Source organism: Rhinopithecus roxellana, chromosome 8 (assembly GCF_007565055.1).
Source record: "Rhinopithecus roxellana isolate Shanxi Qingling chromosome 8, ASM756505v1, whole genome shotgun sequence".
Taxonomy (NCBI): Eukaryota; Metazoa; Chordata; class Mammalia; order Primates; family Cercopithecidae; genus Rhinopithecus; species Rhinopithecus roxellana.
The window spans coordinates 49,180,766-49,204,077 of record NC_044556.1 but is presented as its reverse complement, the minus strand read 5'-3'; the positions used below and the strand labels follow the sequence as shown (position 1 = coordinate 49,204,077).

General features: G+C 39.3%; 1 protein-coding gene across 4 annotated transcripts in view; it reads left to right on the top strand.

Moving 5' to 3' along the window:
• CHD1L (chromodomain helicase DNA binding protein 1 like) overlaps positions 1 to 23,312 on the top strand; it is a 59,535-nt gene that overhangs the window by 14,505 nt on the left and 21,718 nt on the right. For all 4 annotated transcript variants that reach the window (XR_004058944.1, XR_004058943.1, XM_030936781.1 and 1 more), the window contains exons 4-14: positions 187 to 301; positions 915 to 946; positions 4,604 to 4,685; positions 8,603 to 8,765; positions 10,127 to 10,282; positions 11,625 to 11,717; positions 12,999 to 13,095; positions 15,136 to 15,209; positions 16,396 to 16,506; positions 19,559 to 19,673; positions 20,269 to 20,422. Coding sequence is in view for 2 of the 4 variants with exons in the window: in XM_030936781.1 (XP_030792641.1) it covers positions 187 to 301; positions 915 to 946; positions 4,604 to 4,685; positions 8,603 to 8,765; positions 10,127 to 10,282; positions 11,625 to 11,717; positions 12,999 to 13,095; positions 15,136 to 15,209; positions 16,396 to 16,506; positions 19,559 to 19,673; positions 20,269 to 20,422 (1,192 nt within the window). In the remaining 2 variants the exon portion in view is untranslated. The remainder of the gene's footprint in view (positions 1 to 186; positions 302 to 914; positions 947 to 4,603; positions 4,686 to 8,602; positions 8,766 to 10,126; positions 10,283 to 11,624; positions 11,718 to 12,998; positions 13,096 to 15,135; positions 15,210 to 16,395; positions 16,507 to 19,558; positions 19,674 to 20,268; positions 20,423 to 23,312) is intronic.

The window sequence follows — 23,312 nt, the reverse complement described above, 5'->3', positions numbered from 1 at the left end:
ACATAGGAACTTGCTCTGAGGTTCAACCATTACTTTAGATAAGATTCAGAGCCCTAAGACTCTGGTTGTAGGACCTCATGAGGTCGGCACATTGCAGTCCTCCCATGAAATGTAATTTTCCAGATATGTACATGCTGTCACATGGATCTAGTGTTTACGTTCGTCTACTTCTTTTCTTGGATTCAGATTTGCTCCAGGTCTTTCCTGTGTAACATACGCAGGCAGCAAGGAGGAAAGAGCCTGCCTTCAGCAAGACCTGAAACAGGAGTCACATTTTCATGTGCTACTGACTACCTACGAGGTATTCATTCGTTTCTCTATAGCAAGAACTCCTAACCTATGACCTTAGAATTTGTAGAGTCTGCTGAAATTATATTTAAGTTTTGTTGAGAGCACACACTTTTCTGGCAGGGAGTCTACCTTCATCAGAGTCTCAAAAGAGGGCTGTGACCAAAAGAAGTGAAGGAGCATTGTGCTTCAAATTAGTTCAATCTTTTCCTTTCTTGGTGGATCAAGGGGGAAGGCTTCTCAAGGAGGTGGCAATTGAGCTGCCTCTTGGTTGATGAACAGAAGTCAGGCAGGCAGGCAGGCAGGCAGGGGAAAGGGTTTTGTGGACTGAGGAATCATGTCTGTTACTGGAGGATAGGAATGGAAGACAGCTTGGGCCACCTTATTTTAAATCCTCGTTCTTCAGTCTAAGACAGTGTGTGCCGCTGACCTTCCACTTAATCAGGCTTTTCTTCTCTTTGTTTTTAAGATGACGCTACTTAGAACTTATTTTCAGAATGTTTTTTGCTTAATGAACAAATGAGACTTAGATAAATCCTGTAGTTTAAGAGAGTTCACAGAAAACTAGCTTATCAATATCAGAGTTTATCAATGCCAGCCTTTATAATGTCTTCCTAATTTTTCAGATTTGCTTGAAAGATGCATCATTTCTAAAATCGTGAGTAGGTTATACTATTTAAGAACTTGCGTTGAATGGATCGTGAATGTCATGTCTTTCCTTCACGTTTTAGTACTTTGCCTCTCCTGGCATGTCTGGTACGTCTTAGTTCTCTTTATGGGTAGGCGGCATGGCAGGAGTCCCCATGTTACAGTCCTCTACTTAATAGCTGTGTGTCCTGGGTTAGTTATTTAATCTCCATGAACTTCAGCTTCTTCATCTGTAAAATGGGGATAATTGTTTCTTAACTCAAATAGCTGTTATGAAAATTAAATGAGATCAAACATACTTTGTATGGTTAATAGATATTAGGCTCTTTACATGAAACTTGCATAGACCCCTTTCAGTACTACCATTGGGAGATTTTACTGCAATATAGAAGGAGACTCATTTGAGCTGTTTGCTGGAAGTAACCTAAAGTAGCAATCAGTGCTATGGAATTAACATTTTAGAAAGTGAGTTTAAAGTGTACGTCTAATTAGTTAACTTTTAGACCTCATGTTGGCCCATGAAATTGGAAACTCAGATTTAACTCTCAATACCACCTGATAATGGGAATGGTAGAATCATGTCAAGATAACAGTTAAAATGCAAATTAAACAAGGGCTAGAGTTTAGGTAAGAAAGATATGTTGGCAGGGTGTCATTCTGTATAACCTCTGTGGTTATGACATGGTTAGGTGGATATTCTGTATTTTAATATTCAAAAATTTTTGTTTTAAAAGTATTTTATCAATATTTTAAATGTTATTTCTCATCCAGGTTCCTGTGAGTTGGATTTCTATTTTCGTGTTATTTTGAAATACTAGGGGCCAGGTCATAGATTTCATGACTTCGATCCGGTATTTCATATAAGTGAGCATATTATCTTACTTTTCTTAAGAAGATACACGTTCCCTCTCTTTTTGTTATTAATATTCAACTTAATAACAATTTTTTGTTATTATTTTTGTTGAAAGTCACTCACTGGAAGGACATTGTTCTGAAAGTTATTGGCACTATCAGGAAAGTAAATCATAGAGCTACCCTAAGAAGACATAAACTCCAGTGGAGGGATAAGAAGTGTACAGATATCCATAATACATAGCAATATATGGGAAGTCTCAAAAGACAGTAAAATTGGGACATAAATGTTGTTGGGTACTTTACATAAATTATCCCATTTAATCTTCATGAAAACCCTACAAGGCAGCTATTATCATCCATTTTATGGGCGAGGAAAGTAAGAGATTTGGTAACCCATCCAAGGTTACGTTGCTGATGATAAATAGCAAAGCAGACATTTAAACCCAGCATATGATGCTGTGGAGCCTCTTTTTAAGAGAACTTCTCAAAATAGCTAGTTGTACTGGAGTTCTACTTTATTCAGCAGAAATAGAATCTTTCTATTTCAGATCATTTGTTGTTTTCAATGCATTTTCAGGTAGATTGAAGAACCTAAGTAACAGAGGGATATTTATAATGCTGTCTTGTAGTATGAATCCCAACAACATAGATATATTCTTTCAATATATTTGGAAGGTTATATTGCTTATTACCATATTGTACATTCTGAGAATAGCAAGGAAGTGTAATATCATCTCTGCCCTAAAAAGATTTATTATGAAGAGTTAAGGCTGTGCATGTTACAAATATGAAAAATTTGAAATGTTTTGGACAATAGACTTGTGAAAATCTTTGGATCAAGAGGATCAGAATTTACCTCATCAGACTTTCCATTCAGTGCTGGAATTCCACCCATCTTTTCCTCTTCAGGGAACATCCTTTAGAGTATCCTTTGATGAGGGATTTGACCCACTTCCTTTCACGAGCCAAAATCCACCTCTCTATAGCCTGTTCCCACTGAACAAGCATTTTTTGGACCTAATGTCTAAACTAGACCTAAATGTCTAGTTCTTCACAAGGGAATAGAACCTAATCTGTTTTGAAAGCTAATTCAAACAGAGCCAGGCACCATCCTAGAGAAACTTCCATACCTTATCTCATGACCACTGTGCAACTTCATCTGGGCCCTTGTTTCTTACCATCCTTAAATGCATCCTCTGCTCATGCCACCCAGCCTTCTCTGACTTCCTGCACTCTCTTTGGACCTTCAGTCCTCCCTCTACTCACTCCTCTCAGTAGGTGAATGGTAGTGTAGTAGGCACCTCTGTTCCTCCCCGCCTGTCCTCTGGAGTTTCTCTGTAGCCTCAGGAAGAGGGCCTCCTCCTTGTAAGGTGAACCTCTGCTCAAGATCTTTCTCTAATTTGGGGGGAATTTTCCTTTCCATACCTACTGTTTTTCTAATACTCTGTTTTACCGGCATATACATTTAGCTTTTTAAATATGAAAATAAAGTAATGGGATTCCAGAATGTTTATAATCAAAATAAAAAGTAAACATCCTATAATTTCCACTTTATTATCTTTTTTTTTTTTTTTTTTTTTTTTTTTTTGAGACGGAGTCTCGCTCTGTCGCCCAGGATGGAGTGCAGTGGCCGGATCTCAGCTCACTGCAAGCTCCGCCTCCCGGGTTCCCGCCATTCTCCTGCCTCAGCCTCCGGAGTAGCTGGGACTACAGGCGCCTGCCAGCTCGCCTGGCTAGATTTTTGTATTTTTTAGTAGAGACGGGGTTTCACTGTGTTAGCCAGGATGGTCTCGATCTCCTGACCTCGTGATCCGCCCGTCTCGGCCTCCCAAAGTGCTGGGATTACAGGCTTGAGCCACCGCGCCCGGCCTCCACTTTATTATCTTTTGCATGACTTTTACATTTGTAAAAGAGGATATATGATATTTGTATCTTTTTATTATTCTATAGGCCTTTTAAATTGCAACATAATCATATTTATTATTTAAAATGCCATGTGATATTTTACCATCTATTATTGAACATTTAGGTTATTTTTCCATTTTTGCTGTTTTAAATAATACAACTTGAAAAATTTCCACATAAATCTTCTTCTGTATTTTGAATTTTTTAAAAATAGCTTCCCAGTAGTGTTTGTCAAAGTATTTGCTTTTATGACTGAAACTTCTTGAGAAATTGCTGATGTGACCCACTATGCTATAAGACGTGCTCTGGCAGCAGCCACTAATGACTTCCATGTCAACAAATTCAGTGGATGTGTCTTCCTGGACATCTCTGTGAGATTTGACTCTGTTCACCACTTCCCCATTTTAAAGTCACATTTCTTAAGTTCCTGCAACACCACTTCTCTTGATTTTTTTCTTCTGTGTTTGAACGTCAGCTCTGTCTTTATGACCTCCACCAAGTCACCTAACCTTTCTGAACTTTAGTGTCTTTGTTAGTAAAATGAGCACAATCGTCTGCCTGCTATATTCTTTTGGACTAAATAACACATAAAGCCCTGAGGTCAGTGTCTGGTACAAAGTAATAGATCATAAATGTTTCCTTTTCCTTTCTGTCTCTGGCTTCTTCCTTTCTTCATAGGTCTTTCCCATTTTGTTAAAAAAAAATCCCTTAGTTTTACTGCCTTATCCAGATATTGTATTATGCACATGGTAGCCTCTCAGATAGGAAGGTAATTTGGTAGCATTTGTAATAGAAGGGGCTTACTGTTAGTCTTTTTAATAACAGGCACAGTTTTGTAGTAAGACTTTTGATTGTGAAATATGTGTTTAAATTACACAAAACTGAAAGCTTGGGTTTTCTCTCACAGATTCCCTTGGAGTGTTCTTGTTGTGGATGAAGCTCACAGGTTGAAAAACCAAAGCTCCCTGCTGCATAAGACCTTGTCAGAGGTAAACTTACAGTGTAGCCTTAGTTTTTATATAACCTCTTCTTGTAAAATAGACATGATATTTTAGAGTAATTTTAGATTCACAACAAAATTGAACAGAAACTACAGATGTTTCCCATGCATATGTCCCCACACATGTACAGCTCTCCCCTGTCCCCACACATGTACTGCTTCCCCCGTTATCAACATACCCCACCAGAGTGGCACAGTTGTTGCAGCTGATGAACCTACATTGATACATCACTATCACCCAAAGTCCATAGTTTACATTCGGGTTCACTCTTGGTGGTGTGCATTCTGTAGGTTTGGACAAATGTACAATACCATGATATCTACTGTTATAGTATCATACAGGGTAGTTTGAACTGCCCTAAAAATTCTCTGTGCTCCACATATTCATCTTTTCTTCATAACTCTCTTAAAAAAATACTAGTTTAGGCCTATATAGAGTCAATTAAATTGAAACCTTTTTTCGAGTTCGATTTCCGCAGGGCTAAACATTTTATGGAAGACAGAAGTAGTACTGAATGTGGCCTAACTTCTTCTTTCTTTTATATAGGAGATAGGTTTACTAATATCTGGTGAATAAGAACCCTACCCCAATAAAATGCATTTTATTTCAGAAATGTTTCAACTCTCTTTTGATCATCTTCAAAGGGACAATTTCTTTTAAAAAATCTTATGATTCTTCTCTGTGCAATAGTAGATATATCAAGACATGTACCCCTCCCCCCAATTTACCTGTTGAAAAAATTTGATAGTTCACCTGGGGTCATAAAGAGACCAATTACATGTTATTGAATATTACCTCCAGTTTCTTGTCTTTGTCCTACTTTTGAGCATAATACACTTGCTTTCATTCCTTTCTCTGGATCTCTTGCATCATTCTCGCAAAGTAGATGAGAAATATCATTGTAGCCTAGATTGGTCCTTTTTTCTGAGGAGTCAGTGCAATGTGAAATACCCTTCTTCTTACTGACTTGGTAAAGGTTTGTTCATTGGTGAGACCATATATGTTAATTTCTGTGATGATAATTGAAGTTTATTCCTTGTCCTATAATAAACCAATTGATAAATTTAGAGGTCATTTGGAGGAAAGTCTTAGATACGAATTCTATATTTACTGGCCTAAAAGTTGCAGTTTTTAGAGTCTTAATGTAGATATGATCACTGTGTATTATTAGCCCAGTCTCAAATGTTACTGTCCCCTGGTGGGGCCCCCTCTATCCCTGGTGTCCTTTGCCTTCTTTGTAGGGACTTTTAAGAGTATCTCCTTCTGAGAGCTTGTCTTGGTCTGTTTTTCACAGAGTGGGTAATTCATATGAGCAGAAATTTACTTCTTACCGTTCTAGAGGCTGGGAAGTCCAAAATCAAGGTGCCAACATTTGGCAAGAACCTTCTTAACTGCATCCTCACATGACAGAAGGTGAACAGGCAAGAGGGAGCAGAAGAGCAAGCTATCCAAATGCTGCATGACACTTTTTTAAAAAAAATAAAGGCCTGAATCTTATTCACGAGGGAAAAGCTCTCATGAAGTAACCACCTCTTAAAGGCACTACCTCTTAATACTGTCACATTGGCAACACCTGAATTTTGGAGGAAACACATTCAATCCATAGCAGTTGTCATATCCTGGCATCTAACCTTATAAAAGATGACTTCATAAACCACTGTGCCAGTTTACTAATTTACAATGGGAGGAGAGAAGCTGGCATAGTAAAAGAACCTGGACATTGAGCGAGGAAGCTAAGTTCTGTTGCTGGCCCCAGAGCCTTTTCTTGTTATTCGTAAGGAAACTAAGGCTCAAAGGGATTAAGTGAAGAAATGGTTCTGGGTCATCTAAGCATTCCTTTTTAGATGAGGCTTGGGTTGCAGATAACTAGTTGGTTGGAAAGAAAATACATTTATTTATTGGACTGAGAGATGGGGAGGGGGATACTGCTGTTGGTTCCCCCCCCCCCAATATTGTTTTCAGTTTATAAAAGTTGGAAGCAACCTAAATGTGAAATACAGGGAATTGGTTGTACAATTTATGCTACATTCACACAGTGCATTTGCAAAGGGTAGGGCAACCAAGAACAATTATGTAGAAGAATATTTAATAACATGGAAAATGTTTGCAAAGTATTTTATTCACACACAAAAAAGCTTACAAAATACTATTTACAAGTAGAGACAGTCTCTTAATCTTTACCCAGTTATAATTTTGATCCCAAAATGGACCTAACTGAATCAAAATGTTAATTTGTGTCATAGGTTAAGTTACCTGTAGTGACTAGCAGCCGTGGTTTCCTTTGTGACCTCACAGCCTTCATTTACTTCAGCTCTTTACTTGGTGAACACATATTGTAAGAATGTGAATTGATTTTTGGAAACATTTCTTTTGACAAGTTCCCATACTTGAAATACTACAAAAACATCACCTAACAAGCAGAACAAGCATGAATGGGTAGACATTGATTAGACATTTAAAAAGAAACAAACAAAAAAGGGAGATGGCAAAAAAAAAATTGTTGACGTATGTTTTCATTGATTGTGTTATTCATTTATCATTTTTTATATTATAAAAGCAGTGTCTTCCTATGACCCCCTCCAAATCAAAATATAGAAAGACAAGAAGAAAAGGAAAATATCCCAGTAATCCTACTCCTACATTAACACTTTAATGGTGTATATGCTGCCATAATCTTTGCTGTGTGTATATACCCAAAAAGTAGTGTATATATGCATATAATATTTAAGAAGTCAAAATGTATATTATTTTAAATATCAAAATACAGTACACTTGTGTATGTACGTGTGTGTATATATATGTGTATATATATACATTTACATACTATGTTTTGACATTTAAAACAGCCTGGGTGTTATGGCTCACACCTGTAATCCCAGCACTTTGGGAGGCCGAGGCAGGAAGATCACTTGAGCCCAAGAGTTCAAGAGCAGTCTGGGCAACATAGTGAGACCTTGTCTCTACAAAAAAATTAAGAAATTAGCTGAGTGTGGTGGTCCAGCTACTGCAGAGGCTGAAGTGGGAGGATCACTTGAACTGGGAGGAGGAGGTTACAGTGAGCCGAGATCATGCCACTGTACTCCAGCCTGGGTGATAGAGCAAGACCCTGTCTCAACAAAAGAAAAAAAATGATATACATACTCAAGATGTCGAGATGTGGCTTCCCCCTTTTGATGTATTATTTAATTCTACTGGTGTAAGTTCTTGTGAATGTCAGCTTAGAGAATATCTTTTGCTTGACCGAATATCTTTTCTTCTTTTTCCTAACCTTCTACTTCATCTGTCATAAAGAACTTAACATTGTTCTTTATGTTCTTCTCTGTTGTTCAAAATTTAAGAAATTTTTTTTCCATTTGAGATTCTCTGTCATCCTATGTCCAGAAACATCCAGAAATCTTGACATCTTGCATCTGATGCACTATTAAATTTTATAAAAGGACAGCTTCCTATTATAAATCTTACTTCTTGCTTTCAGTGATGGGGCCTGATGCTGTAGTGTTGGGTTTTCAAACTGCATGAGCATGTGCATTGTGTCTCAGATACCTCAGTAGACTCCCCCACACAGGCAGTAACACATAGTTTGAATCCCCACATAAATTGAATAATAACAGCCATATTAAATCCTCATGCAGTACTTCAGAATTCACAAAGCATTATTATATCCTCATATAACAGTATTTTCTTCACAGGATTATTATCCCCTTCTTATAGTTGAAACTGAAGAGGTATTATTTCCTGCATCAAACAGCTAGTATGCAGCTTGAACCTGAGCCATCTGCTTTCATGTCGCCTTGGTCATTCCATTAAATCATGCCTCTCTCTGTGTGGGTAAAGGTTGTGATGGGTAACTCAGCCTTGCATTCCAGTGTTACGGAATATTTATTTTATTTATTTGTGTATTTGAGTTCTCAGTAGTCTTCAGTCTCCTGTTGACCGGAACTCCCATCCAGAACAGCCTCCAAGAGCTCTACTCCCTCCTCAGTTTTGTGGAGCCTGATCTCTTTTCCAAGGAAGAGGTGGGAGATTTTGTTCAGCGCTACCAGGATATTGAGAAAGAGTCTGAGTCAGGCAAGTTCCTTTCCAACAAATCATCCCCAAGAAGTCTTGGCACAGAAACCATCCTCATGCATAATGGTTATAGGTAGAAAAGAAGGAGAACTGATGACCAGAGGACACCTTCCAGGGAGACAGAGAGCTGCAGATACTAGGGAGACGTGAGATCACACATGTTGTTCCCAGTTGTCTGCTATTCATGACTGTCTTAATTGTTTGCTATGTGATTTTGCAGTAGGGCTTCTTTAGTTCATTTTTGGAAGAAATAGAAAGTGCCTGCTGATTTGTAGACTTTTTTTTCCCAACTTGTAATTTCTATAAAGACTTTGTTAACTTTATGTGTCACTTCCTGAGGGAGAAGAGTATGTGGGTGCTGTAGTCCCAAACTACTGTTCAGCATTCTACAGCACTGGTATTTCTTTTAATGCTGCACCAAAACCAGAATTCTGGGATGGGAACCCTTCCTCATTCATACAGCCAAGAGCTGTAGTCTTCTGTTCTTGTATCTTTGCCCCTCTGTGTTGGAGGATTATCTATATATCCCTTTGATACTATCCTGGGATGATTTTTCAAGACAGATGGGAGGTATGCCAACTAGTGAGTTTGTATGTACTAGGTAAGTGTGAATTTGAGGGGGCTTCTCACAGCAAATATCCCCAGACCACAGACTGAAGATTACCTGGTGAACCTGCTCTGATTACTCCCATGTTTTAGGTTACTTGATAAAATATAAGACTTCTGGTCAAATGCATGACATACTTGTATTACATGGGACACACTTGTGTTAAAAAGTTTTTCATTATTTATTTGAAATTCAGATTTAACTGGGCACCTGTATTTCCATTTGCATATCTGGCAATCCTAAAGGTAGTATAATTCTAATTTAGAATAATTTTTGAATTTCAAGACACCTGGGGAAAGAGTAGGGGATTTTTAAGTCAAAGAACCAAATTTGAATGCTGGCCACATTCACATCCAGCTGTGTGACTTTGGATATGTTGCCTAATTTCTGAGCCTCACTTAGCTATGAAAATGGGGACAGTATTCCTCACTTGAAATTTCTAAGCTGTTTTGCTGATCAATGAGATTAAATGCAAAAATACTCTGGAAACAAAAGAGCTTTGTGCAAATGAGATAAGTAAGAATCAAGTTATTTTGAGTGTTCCTAGATCTTGGACTAAGAACCAGTCATGATTCCAGAAAAAAGAAGATCCTAATGAAGGAAGAAATACTATAAAAAATGACCATACTGGCCTAGAATGCAGAATAAGCGTGAAATGAGAAACAAAAATAAATTCCTTTAAGTTCTCTCGTAGTTCATTGCCTTGGTTCTACTTTTGTGCGACACTTCTTGTATTTTTTTTTTTCTTATATAGCAAGTGAACTGCACAAACTCTTACAGCCGTTTCTTCTGAGGCGAGTGAAAGCTGACGTAGCTACAGAGCTTCCCAAGAAGACAGAAGTAGTGATATACCATGGCATGTCAGCATTGCAGAAGAAATACTACAAGGCCATTTTGATGAAAGACCTAGGTAATCAGAGGGCATTTGTCAATTTAAAAACTAAATGAGGATATGATTTCATGTAGTAAAATATTTTATAATCACACTCATTTGTATGATCCCAATATGGGATGGAATTTTGTATTCTGAATAATTATGGTCAGCTACAGTAGGACGGTGGCGGAGCATCTTAAATGTTAACTCAGCCTTGGTTGTTGCAGTTGTGAAATTTCCTTTTCTCCCCTCACTCAGTTTTTCTTAGTGCCTGTAATTAAGCAAACATTCCAGGTGTCCCAGTCATGCCTTTCATCCTCCCACCCTGTGAGATACGGTAGTCCGCCTTCATTTGCGGTTTTACTTTCCAAGGTTTCAGTTCTGCACTGAACTGCAGTCTGAAAGTATTAAATGGAAGATTCCAAAAATAATTCATAAATTTTAATTCAAACTCTGTGGCTAGTAGCATGATGAAATCTCATTCTGTTCCACCCAGGACATGAATCCTCCTTTTGTTCTGTGGATCCATGCCATCAGCGTTAGTAGCCTGCTCTGTCATCAGTCTGATAGTCATGGTATCACAGTGCTTTTGTTCAGGTGACCTTTATTTTACTTACAAATGGCCCCAAAGCACAAGAGTAGTGATGCCTGCATTTTGGATATGCTAAAGAAGCCATAAAGTGCTTCCTTTAAGCAAAAAAGGTTAAAGTTCTCAATAAAAAAATGAAAAACAATTATATGCTGAGATTGCTAAGAACAAATCTTCTGTCTGTAACATTGTGAATAGTGGTATATTGTTATGATTGTTGTATTTTATTATGAGTCATTGTTAATCTTTTACTGTGCCAAATTAAACTTTATCATAGGTATGTATGTATGGGAAAAAACACAGAATACATACAGGGTTTGGTACTATCCGTGGTTTCTGATATCCACTGATGGTTTTGGAACATATTCCCCATGGATAAGGGGGAACTGCTGTATTTAAGAGAGTGCAAAACTTTTTTGTTGAATCAAACTCACTGGGAGGAATTGGAAGTGGCAAAGGAGAGACAAATGAAATAATTTCTCAATTTGCATTTTTTTGTCCCTTGACGCCACAACAGTTAAAGAACATTTAGAATTCGCTAAAGAGTAACAGAGTACTCCTGAGTTCAATTTATAGTGGAGGGTCTTTCTTAAAACAAAATGGTTAACAAAATTTTATGTGAACATGCTGTTAATTCTCCATACAATTCAGTGAAATTTGGGAGGTTAGTATAGGTTCGAAGGATATAATTGAAATGATTAAGGTTATTTATAAAAACTCAGGGTTTTGGTTTTTTTTTTGTTCAGTAGGCCATCTGTCTCTTTCCCTCTCTCTTTTTTTAAATTTCAGATGCATTTGAAAATGAGACGGCAAAGAAAGTGAAACTACAGAACATCTTGTCCCAGCTTCGAAAGTGTGTGGATCACCCATATTTGTTTGATGGTGAGGCAGTGCCTTTTCCCCCCACATTATTCTTTGGTAATGTTTCTGTGGCCAAATCATACCAAAATTCTTCGAAATAATTGCATATACTTTCTTTGTCTACTTTGTTTATTCTCAATTTCTCTGTATTGGTGTTAACTCGTATATTGTTCATGTTCAGATACCTTTGGTTGTCCCAGTAACATCCCTTCTGGGTATGTTTTTTTTTTTTTTTTGTTAAATCCATGGTCCAGTCCTAGACCCTGCAGACTCTGCATTGCATTTGCCATGTCTCTTTGTTCTTCTATAATCTAGAAGCATTCTTCAGTGTTTTTCCCCCCTTTTTTTTCTTTCATGACCTGAAGAGTCAAGACCAGTGGTTTTGTGGAATGCATGATAATCTAGGTTTTTAAAAATCATTTCTTCATGATTAGATTTCCCATTGTCTTGAACTGACTCAGTCAGCCTTTCCTCACCACTATTCCAGGTTCACTAATGATCTCCCTGTTGCCCAACCAATGGTTATTTGTCAGTTCACATTTCAGTTACCTTCTCAGAAGCCTTTGGCACAGCTGATCATTTCTTTCTTGAAGCACTTTCCTCCCTCAGCTTCTAGGGTATACTTTATCTTTTCCATCTGCTCCTTCTCAGTCTCCTTTGTTGCTTCCACTTCATCATATAGACCTCTGTAAATTTTCCCTTGAGCACTGCTTTAGCTGCATCCTAGGAATTTTGATGTGTGGTGTTTTTGTTTTTCTTCAGACTGGGGCTTTTTTGATTCCCTGATTGGTAGCCCTTGGAGCAGGCACTCCTGTGGCCACTGAGACTCTAGATAGGATCAGTACAGAGGGCTTGCTGCAGTCATTTTAAGGGAATCTCTGCCAAGTAGTGCTACCAACTGTTTAAAGATTGTACAAAATCTCAAGTAGGTGCGTATGAGAACTTTTTTAAGAGGAGGGGGTGTTGGGAACACATAGGTTTTGAAAGAAACCCTCCAGGTTATTCTGACTGCCATCTTGACTTATTTTATACAGTGAGTCTCAAGATTTCAGTTTTGGGTCTTCTTGACCTTTAGCATCTTCTTATGCCTCAGTTTCCTGCAGAGTGGTTTTATTCCTTAGATAGATGTTTATTAGGCTTGTTGGATGTGCCAGGCTCTGTAATTGGTGTTAAACAGGACTGAGATCATCATGCAAACAACTACTTACATGAGGAGCTTTTGGCTTTTCTTCCTGTAGCCTAGCTATTGGCTTCTGCCCTTACTGAGGGCACATTACTGGGAGTGGTTTCTTTCTTTTCTAGGTGTGGAGCCGGAGCCTTTTGAAGTTGGAGACCACCTGATTGAGGCCAGTGGGAAGCTTCACCTGCTGGATAAGCTACTAGCATTCCTGTATTCTGGGTAGGTTCACATTTGCTGCTCTGAGCTAACGACTGTTAAGACTTGACTATTGAGGAACTCACTGGGTTGTTCAGGCCAATTCCAGTTTTCTTTTTTTTTCTTAATGCTGAATCAGGTTCTGCCTTCTCTAGGGCTACGCTCCCACCCCATTCTATCCCACCCCATCTTATCCCTTCCACAATCATTCTTTCCTTTCCTGAATTTCTACAGCACTTTGATCCTAATCCAGCACTTGGCAATGTGCTGCCTTAATCTACTGTCTGGTTAATTGGTATATGTTTACCGTATCACTCCAACTATATATTGTTTGGCTCCACAAGGACAGAGACAACACTGAGCATTTCTTTTATAGTTGCCTGCTAGTAACTTGCATTGAATTGACACATAATGAAGGCTCAGTAAACATTCATTTTTGTTAACCTGTGGGGTTTGATTTAAACTCAAGAGGAACTTGAAGGACTTTCTCAGAGACATGAGTTACACATTAGAAGACCAGGTTTAGAGCCAGGCGCTGTGGCTCACGCCTGTAATCCCAGCACTTTGGGAGGCCTAGGTGGACGGATCATGAGGTCAAGAGATCAAGACCATCTTGGCCAACATGGTGAAACCCCATCTCTACTAAAAATAATTAGCTGAGCATGGTGGCTTGTGCCTGTAGTCCCAGCTACTTGGGAGGCTGAGGCAGGAGAATCGCTTAAACCTGGGAGGTGGAGGTTGTAGTGAGCCGAGATCACGCCACTGCACTCCAGCCTGGTGACAGAGTGAGACACCATCTCAAAAAAAAAAAAAAAAAAAAGACCAGGTTTAGTTAGTGTTCAGCAGCCATGTATTCAGCTTATGCCTAATCCTCCTAGGCATCAGAGTTCTGTCTTTCTAGAGAAATCTAGGAAAAGCCCAGATTCCCATGGGTTTCAAAATTATCCCTTTGGGATGACTGTCTTAGGTATGGGCTGAACTAATACAAAACTTTGAATTTGGCAAAATTGCTCAGCTTTAGGAATGTGCAAGTTAAATAATGTCTTGCTGTATTTAATTGGTTCTCATATATCTGCTGTAAGTATGTCAGAGTTGGAGAAGGACCTATAAATGCCTTCTGGCCAGTTTTTTATTTCTCAGACCCAAAAAGGTTATATGACTTGCCCAAGATTACACAGCCACCAACAAATGGCAGAAATGAGATTAGAATTGAGGTTTTCAGGTTCAATGCTTTCTCTACCCATTTGGGGCTTGAATCTTGAAAAAGTTTCCCATAATTGTTCCTCTTACACTTGTTGCAAGCTCAGATTAAATAAGTTTTTATAATGAGAATGTTGTTTTGACAGTGCTGTGCTTCCTTGTTTATGCACATTTAAAATAACAACAAGTAACAAGGGACTCTAAGCCTGACTTTGTTCTTGACTTACTCCATCATTTTGCCTCCTCCTTTCTTCTCTCCTCTCACTATATAAAAATTTTCTCATGTATTATGGAAGATGAGACGTCACTTACCCCTTGCTTCTCTAAAGTAATGCGTCTCAGACTTCTCAACCCATATAGCTGTAGATGAGAGGATAGTAACTTTACACCCCCGACAGGGAAGAGTTGTAGATGACTAACCACAGCTTTCTTCAGAGTCTCCAGTTTTTCTTTCTTTTTTTTTTTTTGTGCGTTTGAATTTTGCATTTTACTCTTCACATATCTGTATTTATTTTGCTACTAAAGTGAAAGCTTATATTTCTTTCCACTGAGCAAAGTCACATTCCAGAAAGAGGCACCTTGTTTATTCTAGGGCTTATATCCCCTGTTGCATAGACATGTCCCCTGGGAATAATCTCCACTCTAGTTTGAGGATGACTGCTCTGAGGGATACAGCGACCTGTGGAGGTGTACTCTCATAGAAAACATTTGGAGTTTCTGAGGCAGTCTATAAGTCATATGACATTTATATTTCTACTTTGGTATTTATTTATGAACTTGTATTCTTTGGTAAATTTTGCCTGAGGGAAATTGACCTTAAATACCACTAGACTTGGCAGTGTTTCCTTTTCTTTTTCTTGCCAGGGGCCATCGGGTTTTACTTTTCTCCCAAATGACCCAGATGTTGGATATTCTCCAAGACTATATGGATTACAGAGGTGACACCTTTTGGCCACTACATTACCTAAGGCTCTGTTAGACTTAATAGTCCGGATAGGTTCATGAAGAATAATATAGGATATCAGAATACTACAAAGGAAAGCAGGGTGAGAACATTACTCAGAACCAAAAAATCAAAAGTAAGGCGAGAGGAGAGTGATATGTGAAGGCAGGGATGGACAGCAGAGAAGAGGCACGTGGGCAGAAGTAAACACCCACTTTCCCGTCAGTCACGTGGTTTAAAATTATGGACTGTAGAGCAAATGTTGTGGAAATGTTGTGTTTTTGAAAATGTATGATACAGTTTCGGTGACTAGAGCTTTTAGTCTCTTGTAACATTCACCTCAACAGTTGGGCACTTATTCATGATCAGTGAAAAGGTGAATATTGAAATTATAGAGATACCAGATAAGCCAAGGGAAAAGTAAGAGCAACTTTTTCTATATAGATAATAAAGAATGTTGGTTATTACCTGGGAAGTCTGTTTAATATGTAATAAGATTTGTGTGAGATGATGAGAAAAGCCTCTAATATGAGTTGATCTTGAGCCCAGTGTTGAATAAGTATCAGCTCCAGACCTTACAATTTAGAAAAGTAGTTCAGACCGGGCGTCTTGAGTTCCGCAGTATCTTGAGTCTGGTCCAGCGGACACTTGCAGAAATGCCGTTGGCATATGCCACTGGCTATTGAGGGGCCCCCAGATGCACAAACAGCCTGAGCTTGTAGCTCCCCTTCCACACATGGATGCACGGAGACAGGTGGTGAACTCTAAAGTCTCTTTGAAAGGCAGATTGCTGGGCCGTTAGAAGGGCTCCCTCACTTGCCTCCAAGCGCTTGTCTTCTGTTTGCATAAGAATTATGTCTCAGCAAAATTGCAACTGCCATACAGGATAGATGCTCAGGGTTGCTTGAGAATAGTCAAAACTGAGTATTAATTCCGTAAGTGCCAACGACTTCAACTGCATGTACTTAAAAAATCCAGAGGAGTATGTTATGGTGAGTTCTTTTGTAAAATGATAATTGTCCCTGTTAGTTTAAATTTTTCCCATGGGATTTGCTTAAAGTAGGGTCGTGCCTGTATATGCAAAGGGACAAAATTGGCCTTTGGTTTTGGGCTTAATTTTTTATTCCCCAAAGACTACTTGAAAAGGGTTAAGATTTCTGTTTTTCTTTCTCTCTGTAAAGGCTACAGCTATGAGCGTGTGGATGGTTCTGTGAGAGGAGAAGAGAGACACTTGGCCATTAAGAACTTTGGACAGCAGCCCATTTTCGTTTTTCTCCTGAGTACTAGGGCAGGTAGGCTGCAAAGGCATTGATGGAAACAGACAAATGAGGGATAATAGAGTAGTAGTATATCCCAACTGTTAGTACACTTTTTTCCTTAATTCTCTGAAAGGTGAGGTTATTATTGAATGTAAAACAAGGTACTGGACTTCAAGCATGGTGCTCTTTTCTATCCACCCTGTCCAAACTGTCATCTCATCAAAGAAGCAAGGCTGAAACCTGGGGTTATTGGAAAGTAATTTTAATCTGCTTTGACCATTGACCTGGGAATGTCCTGAAAGGTTTCTGTAATTTTGTGGAATGTTTCATTTACATTCAGTGGAAGTAGCTCTTCTTCCCAACCGTGAATTTATCTGCTAGTTGTCCTTCCTCTGGACTATTCCTCTGGAATAGTGTTGAAAAGCTTAACAAAAATCTAGTTGTTTAAAAATGTGATTATGTTGAAACTACCAACTTTTTAGAATTATTTATGACATTGTCCATATATGACTTAAATCATTAATATTACGACATTTGTAATGCTTTACCAGTTACAGAGTGCTTTCATAATATGTTACATAATTTGAAATAAGCTCTTGGAGATGAAATGATTCTCTAAGTCATTGTGGTGTCTGAGAAAAAAAAAAGAGGCCAGCACAGTGGCCCACGCCTGTAATCCCAGCACTTTGGGAGGCCGAGGTGGGTGGATCACTGGAAGTCGGGAGTTTGAGACCAGCCTGGCCAACACGGTGAAACCCCGTCTCTACTAAAAAAAATACAAAACTTAGCTGGATGTGGTGGTGTGTGCCTGTAATCCCAACCACTAGGGAGGCTGAGGCAAGAGAATCACTGGAATTCAGGAGGCGGAGGTTGCAGCGAGCCAAGACACCACCACTGCACTCCAGCATGGGTGACAGAATGAGACTGTATCTTAAAAATAAAATAAGAAATTATTCTCATGTCCTGGAGTAAGCTGACCTTAGTTTTGAACTCATAGGATCCTAGTTTCATTATCTTAGTTTTGTAGACATAAATCTGGATGGAGTACATGCAGTAACATGAAAGGGATGTGTGTCCACTGTTAAAGACAGATTGATATTTTTCTAAAAAGAGAGTTCAGTCTTATTTAGAAAGCTTTATAAATGCCTAGTACTATAAGGGTATGTGAAAGAAGTGTTAGATACAATTTTTGATTATAAGGAGATTATTTCACCTGTGTTTATCTCGCTAATAAAATTAATAACATACTCATTTGGCCTCAGTCTTCCAAGATCATAGACTGCACACAGAATCTCAGCCATTTTCTTATGTGATCAGTTGCCTCGGGGTTAGTCTCAGGAGAAACTGAAAGAATCAGGCAGTGCATCATCACTGTCAGGAAGACAGTTTTATTTATGCTTTAATGATTTCGTCATCTTCAGAGAGCAGCATTATGTCTGAAATGTCTAAAATTAGGAAAAAAGACATCTCTGCTTTTCAGTTAATCTCCTTGGAGGACTCAGAGTAGATCTTCTGGGGGCTGAAGCTGTCCTGGATATTAGCCTTTTCCAAACACTGACTGTCGTGTTTGCTATCACAGTTTTGCTGTAGTTTTGCAGTATTTTCATTTATTTAACAGGTTTCCTTCCAACTTTCAAGTATTTCTGTGATTGAATCATATTGCCACCAGATGGCAGTGATAGCTCATGTGTATGTTCCTATTCATGGATGTGGGTGTAGCTTATTTATAAAAATCTCACCCCTCAGTGAAGAAGAGCTGCACTTAGACAACATGAATTCAAGAAGATAATTTTATGGAACACATTTTAAAATGAAATAAGCGCTTGAAAAGTATTACAGTACAGTGGATAAAATCATGGGCTCTGGACCCAGACTGCAAGGGAATGAATCCTGGCTCCTTCACCTTCTAGCCTTGCAACTTCAGAGAAGTCCCTTACCCTCCCTTGCAACATCTATAAAGTGGGGATAATCGTAGCAACTACTCAACTTCCCGACAGAGTTGTTGTGAGGGTTAAAGGAGTTAATATAGAGAGAGTGCTTAGAATAATGCCTGGCAAGTAGTAAGCATAGCATAAGTGACATTATCATTATTATTAGGTATAATTTAGCATCTCTCGGTAATCGGTCATGATTACCTCCTTGTTCCAACTTCAACTTGATATGAAGACTTTAATTAGAATATTCCTCCCTGATTTGTCTGGAGATCCAGCTTATGGTCAGTAGTCCTTCTCAAAAGTTAGTCCTTAATTCAGGTTCATGGAACAAGCCCTTTCAGACTTGCTTGTTTCGGCAACAAGCTCTAACGACCCTGGCAAGAGGGAGTCTGTTTTGTACTTGTTTTCACATTAATCAAAGAGAAGGCTGCAATTTACCTTCATGGTTCTCTTAATTAATTCCTGTAACTCAAGGTACCTCCTCAGCTCTCTTCCTGCAGCACTGAAGAAAGACCAGCAAGTTGTTCCATGGAGTGTTCTTGTCTTGCTGTTGGTTTTGTTACTTTCTCTTTGATTAATGTGGAAACAAGTACAAAAAAGACTCACTGGAGTTTTCCCTAATCAGAGGGAGGTGGTTTCCCACTCTGCTCGTGAGGATAATATCATCCCCTCTTCTCATTAACTTTTTATCAGAGATCTTTCTTCCTAGTTGTAACTTGCAAGAGACATTTGGTGCTCTTCTCTTGACAGTGCACACTGCAGACTTCTCATATTTAGATCTGTTTTCTGGAAGAGCATGTGTCCTTTTCCTCAGACTACTCTAATCAAAACCTAATCAAGGTTTTTAAGCAGAAGAGATAAAGTGGCTCCATGGCACTGATTTAAGTATCCACTTTTGCCACTTGCCCCTGCTCCACTCATTCTGTTTCATTCAGTCATAAAAATTTTCCCTTCAGGCAATAAGAGGTCAGGTAGCACTTCCCACTGCTAGAACAGGGCTCTGGAGTTGGGGGTGTGGGTCCATTTGGAGGATGAAGCCAATTGTTTTGACTGATTTCAGTTTATCAGTCTGACCCACTCTAGTCTTAGGCTTATTTTCTAGCTCCTCGTCTGTGTGCTGCTGATTACGTTCCTTTTTGCATTGTTTTCAGGTGGAGTTGGCATGAACTTAACAGCGGCAGATACTGTGATTTTTGTTGACAGTGACTTTAATCCTCAGAATGACTTGCAAGCAGCTGCCAGGGCTCATCGAATTGGCCAAAACAAGTAAGTGATTTTTTTTTCTGCTTCCTTGGCTTGCCCAGCAGCAGTTCCGGGTTGTGAGAAAGGTGAAGAATATAGTCCTGGCGACAGGTTTTAGCCCGTCTGTGCTATTGACTCCTAGGGTAGTATTGGGTGGGTCACATTATCAGTCCGGACTGACTTTATGGGAAAGAGCAAAATCAAACCGTGAAAGGATTAGAAGGAAACTTTAGAAGTCATTTAACTCATCCTTCTTGAGTTAGGTCTAACTCAGTTAAAAAATGGGGTTATGGGGCTATGGAGCTTAGCTAAAAAATAAAAAATAGATGTTACCCTTTGAGGATAATTTGATCTTCCAGAGATTTTCCTTGGCCACACATAAGGAGTCCCAGTCATGGTTACCCCATCATTCTTTCCTGGACTCTCTTGAAATGGTTCAGAGAGAATTTCAGGCAAGTTCCTCTAACAAGTGCTCAGGTCCAAATGAACCAATCTCCCTTTCATCGTACCCTGAATATGGTATTTGGTTTTGTTTGCTTTTAGATGTATTTACCTTGCATACTTTTGCCCAGCTTTGCAGACCTTTATAGCACACTACCCTCGTTTGAATTATGTCCAGGTCTGTTAAAGTTATTCGACTGATTGGCCGAGACACTGTGGAAGAAATAGTGTATAGGAAAGCAGCCTCCAAACTGCAGCTCACCAACATGATCATAGAAGGAGGCCATTTTACTCTGGGAGCCCAGAAACCCTCTGCTGATGCTGACCTCCAGGTATGATATGATATATTGTTCTTCACTTTGGAATATGCCAGTACCCTTTGTAGAGAAGAATGTAAATGAAAAGAACCAGCACTCATCAGCCACTCTCCCCAGCTACACATTTGTTCCTTGGCCTCCCTCACACCTGCCACAGTGCTGGCTGTGTGCAGGGTCTGTAGGAACTTAAGAATTCAGATCCAAGCCTCATCACTTCTTGGCTGTTTGTGTTTGAGCAGCTTTCTTAGCCTCTTAGATCTACTCTTTTTGCATTTCTAAAAATAAAGACACCACGGGTTACATCAGAGGGCTATTAAGAGAATTAGTTAAAATAACTCAGCATAGTCAATAACAATTAATTCTGTACTTCCTTCTTAATCCCAGACCCTTTGATCAGTGACTTCCATTACTTCATACTCACAAGAGGGCGAATGAGATCAGGAATTCAAAATTGTGCCATAGAAAAAAATGGGGGAAAGAACTGGAGGTAATTTGCTTGAAGAAGGGAATACTGGATGGGAGACAGACACTGGATTGGAAAATTTTAGAGCTCTCTTTTGGAAGAGGACTTAGAGTTATTCTGTAGCAGCCCTTGGGTTAAAATTAGAACTCATAATATTTCCTGGATCCTTTGTTTTTGCCCTAAGGATGAGGGGCTGGATGCAAAGAAACCAACTCCCAGGATACTAGAAAGATGCAGGTATGAAGGGAGTAATAAATGTCTGTCAAGGGCAGCATCAGTGGGAGAGTCTGGTGTTAGAAACATTGCAAAAGAAGGAAGGACAGGAGTTGGCTACTGTTTAGAGGTGGGTCTCAACAGTAGGGAGATAGAAAACTCAAAGATGTCTGTGAGGTTTTAAGCCCCTATGATGAGGAGAGTAGAAAGGAAAATAGGAGGTAGGGCAGAGTTTTAGGAAGATAAAGATAATTTAGGCTTTAGTCAGAGTGTGCAGTAACAATACAATATAAACATAAACTATCGTTAGAGGCAGACTCAGACAAAAGGAAAGAATTTTATTTGCAAAAGTTTGCAAGATAGACTAGGCTTGGAAAGGACTAGACTATCAAAAAATTTAAGTGTTTAAGAGAGAAAAAATTACACAATATTAGAAGCAGTTACTAAGTTTGTAATTAGTCTGAGCATGGGTTTAAAAACAGCAGTTTTCTCACATGGTTACCATATCTGCAAAGGCAATGCATATCTCTACATATCAGTGTTGCAAAAGTCAGGGATCCTGTTGTTTTTATTAGGTAGTCAGTAATTACAGGAAAGGCTCAAGGTTTTATTAATTTTGGGACTAGAACTAGAAAGAGTAACCCTGGGTTTTATTTATTTGTTTGTTCTTTGTTTATCTTAGGGGGTAAGTGTGACTTTTTTCTTTTTCTGACTTTCCTTTTGTTGCTGACTCCATGTCACATGCATGCTTAATTAACCATAATGGTGATAGGGCAGGCTGTACGTTTTGTTTTCACATTGTCTAAGAGACAATTGCAAATGTGAGATGAAAGCTTGAGAGAGAGGTAGAGATATGCTGTAGACACCCTTAAATGCAGTTTTCCACAGAACAGTTCTTCATAGAACCTTAAGAGAGAGAAGGGCACTGCTGGGCATGGTGAAGGGATAAATGACAGAGCCTCAGAAGGCCCACATTCTCTTGTTAGAGGAGGAAGGATGTCTTAGGTTGTTTGCACTCTCCCAATGGAGGGAGCTCCAGGGGTCCAGTGCGGGGTATCTTGTGATGTGGGCTGCTGGACACATCACTGTGAAAGGTGTAGACATACTTCCACCCCATGGGGCCACATACTAGTGGGAACATGGACTGTTGGCTGAGAGGGACTCTATTGGACTTCTTGCCCAGCTCATAGTTATCAGAAAGTTACTTTCTGACTCTAATGTCAGATTTATCTCTTCCCCAAGCAGATGCTATGAGTTATTTGTGGTTGCCAAAAGCAAAGGTAATAACCCGATGCCCTTGCCTAGAAGGAAAGCAGGGGATTTTTTTTTTTTCTTTTGCAATGGAGTCTTGCTCTGTCTCCAGGCTGGAGTACAGTGGCGCGATGTCAGCTCACTGCAACCTCCGCCTTCCAGGTTCAAGCAATTCTGCCTCAGCCTCCTGAGTAGCTGGGACTACAGGCATGCACCACCACACCTAGCTAATTTTTGCATTTTTAGTAGAGATGGGGTTTCACCATGTTGGCCAGAATGGTCTTGATCTCCTGACCTCGTGATCTGTCCGCCTTGGCCTCCGAAAGTGCTGGGATTACAGGCATGAGCCACTGTGCCTGGCGGAATTTTTTTTTTTTGAATACCAGAAAACCAAAAATAAAAGATGTGGTTCTGATTTGGTAAATCTAAGCAGTAGGTGTGGAGTTCTGAAGTCCTGAAAGGAAACAGGTTTTTTATCCTGCAGGGAGGACACCTGCAGGCAGGCACATGCAGGTATAGTGAACACTTATTGGATGCTGTGTGCTGAGTGTTGTCTGAAGTGCTCTTTTCCAGTTGTTTCAGTAAATAAGAATAATAGCAGGATGAGATAGACACTACCTTTATCCCCATCTTAAGTAATTTGCCCAAGGTTATTCAGATTTAGGATTCCTATCCAAGCACTCTCTAACCTCCGAGCACATGCCCTTAATTACTGTAATATACAGCTTCTCATAAAAACACATGTAATTTCCTTAATGACTAAGACACATTGCAAGTGAGCAATAATAAGGGAGAGCCAGGAGGTGAGCATAAGTACAAGGGGGTTGAAGGGAGAGTCCCAGTATGGACTAATTCTTACCATAAATAGTTGACTTCCTACTATTCTTGGTACCAGCTGCCAAAGCCAGTCATCCTGGTTATGTATATGGAGGGTAAATATAAATACATCTAGGTACATTCATACTTAAGTGAGCTGTC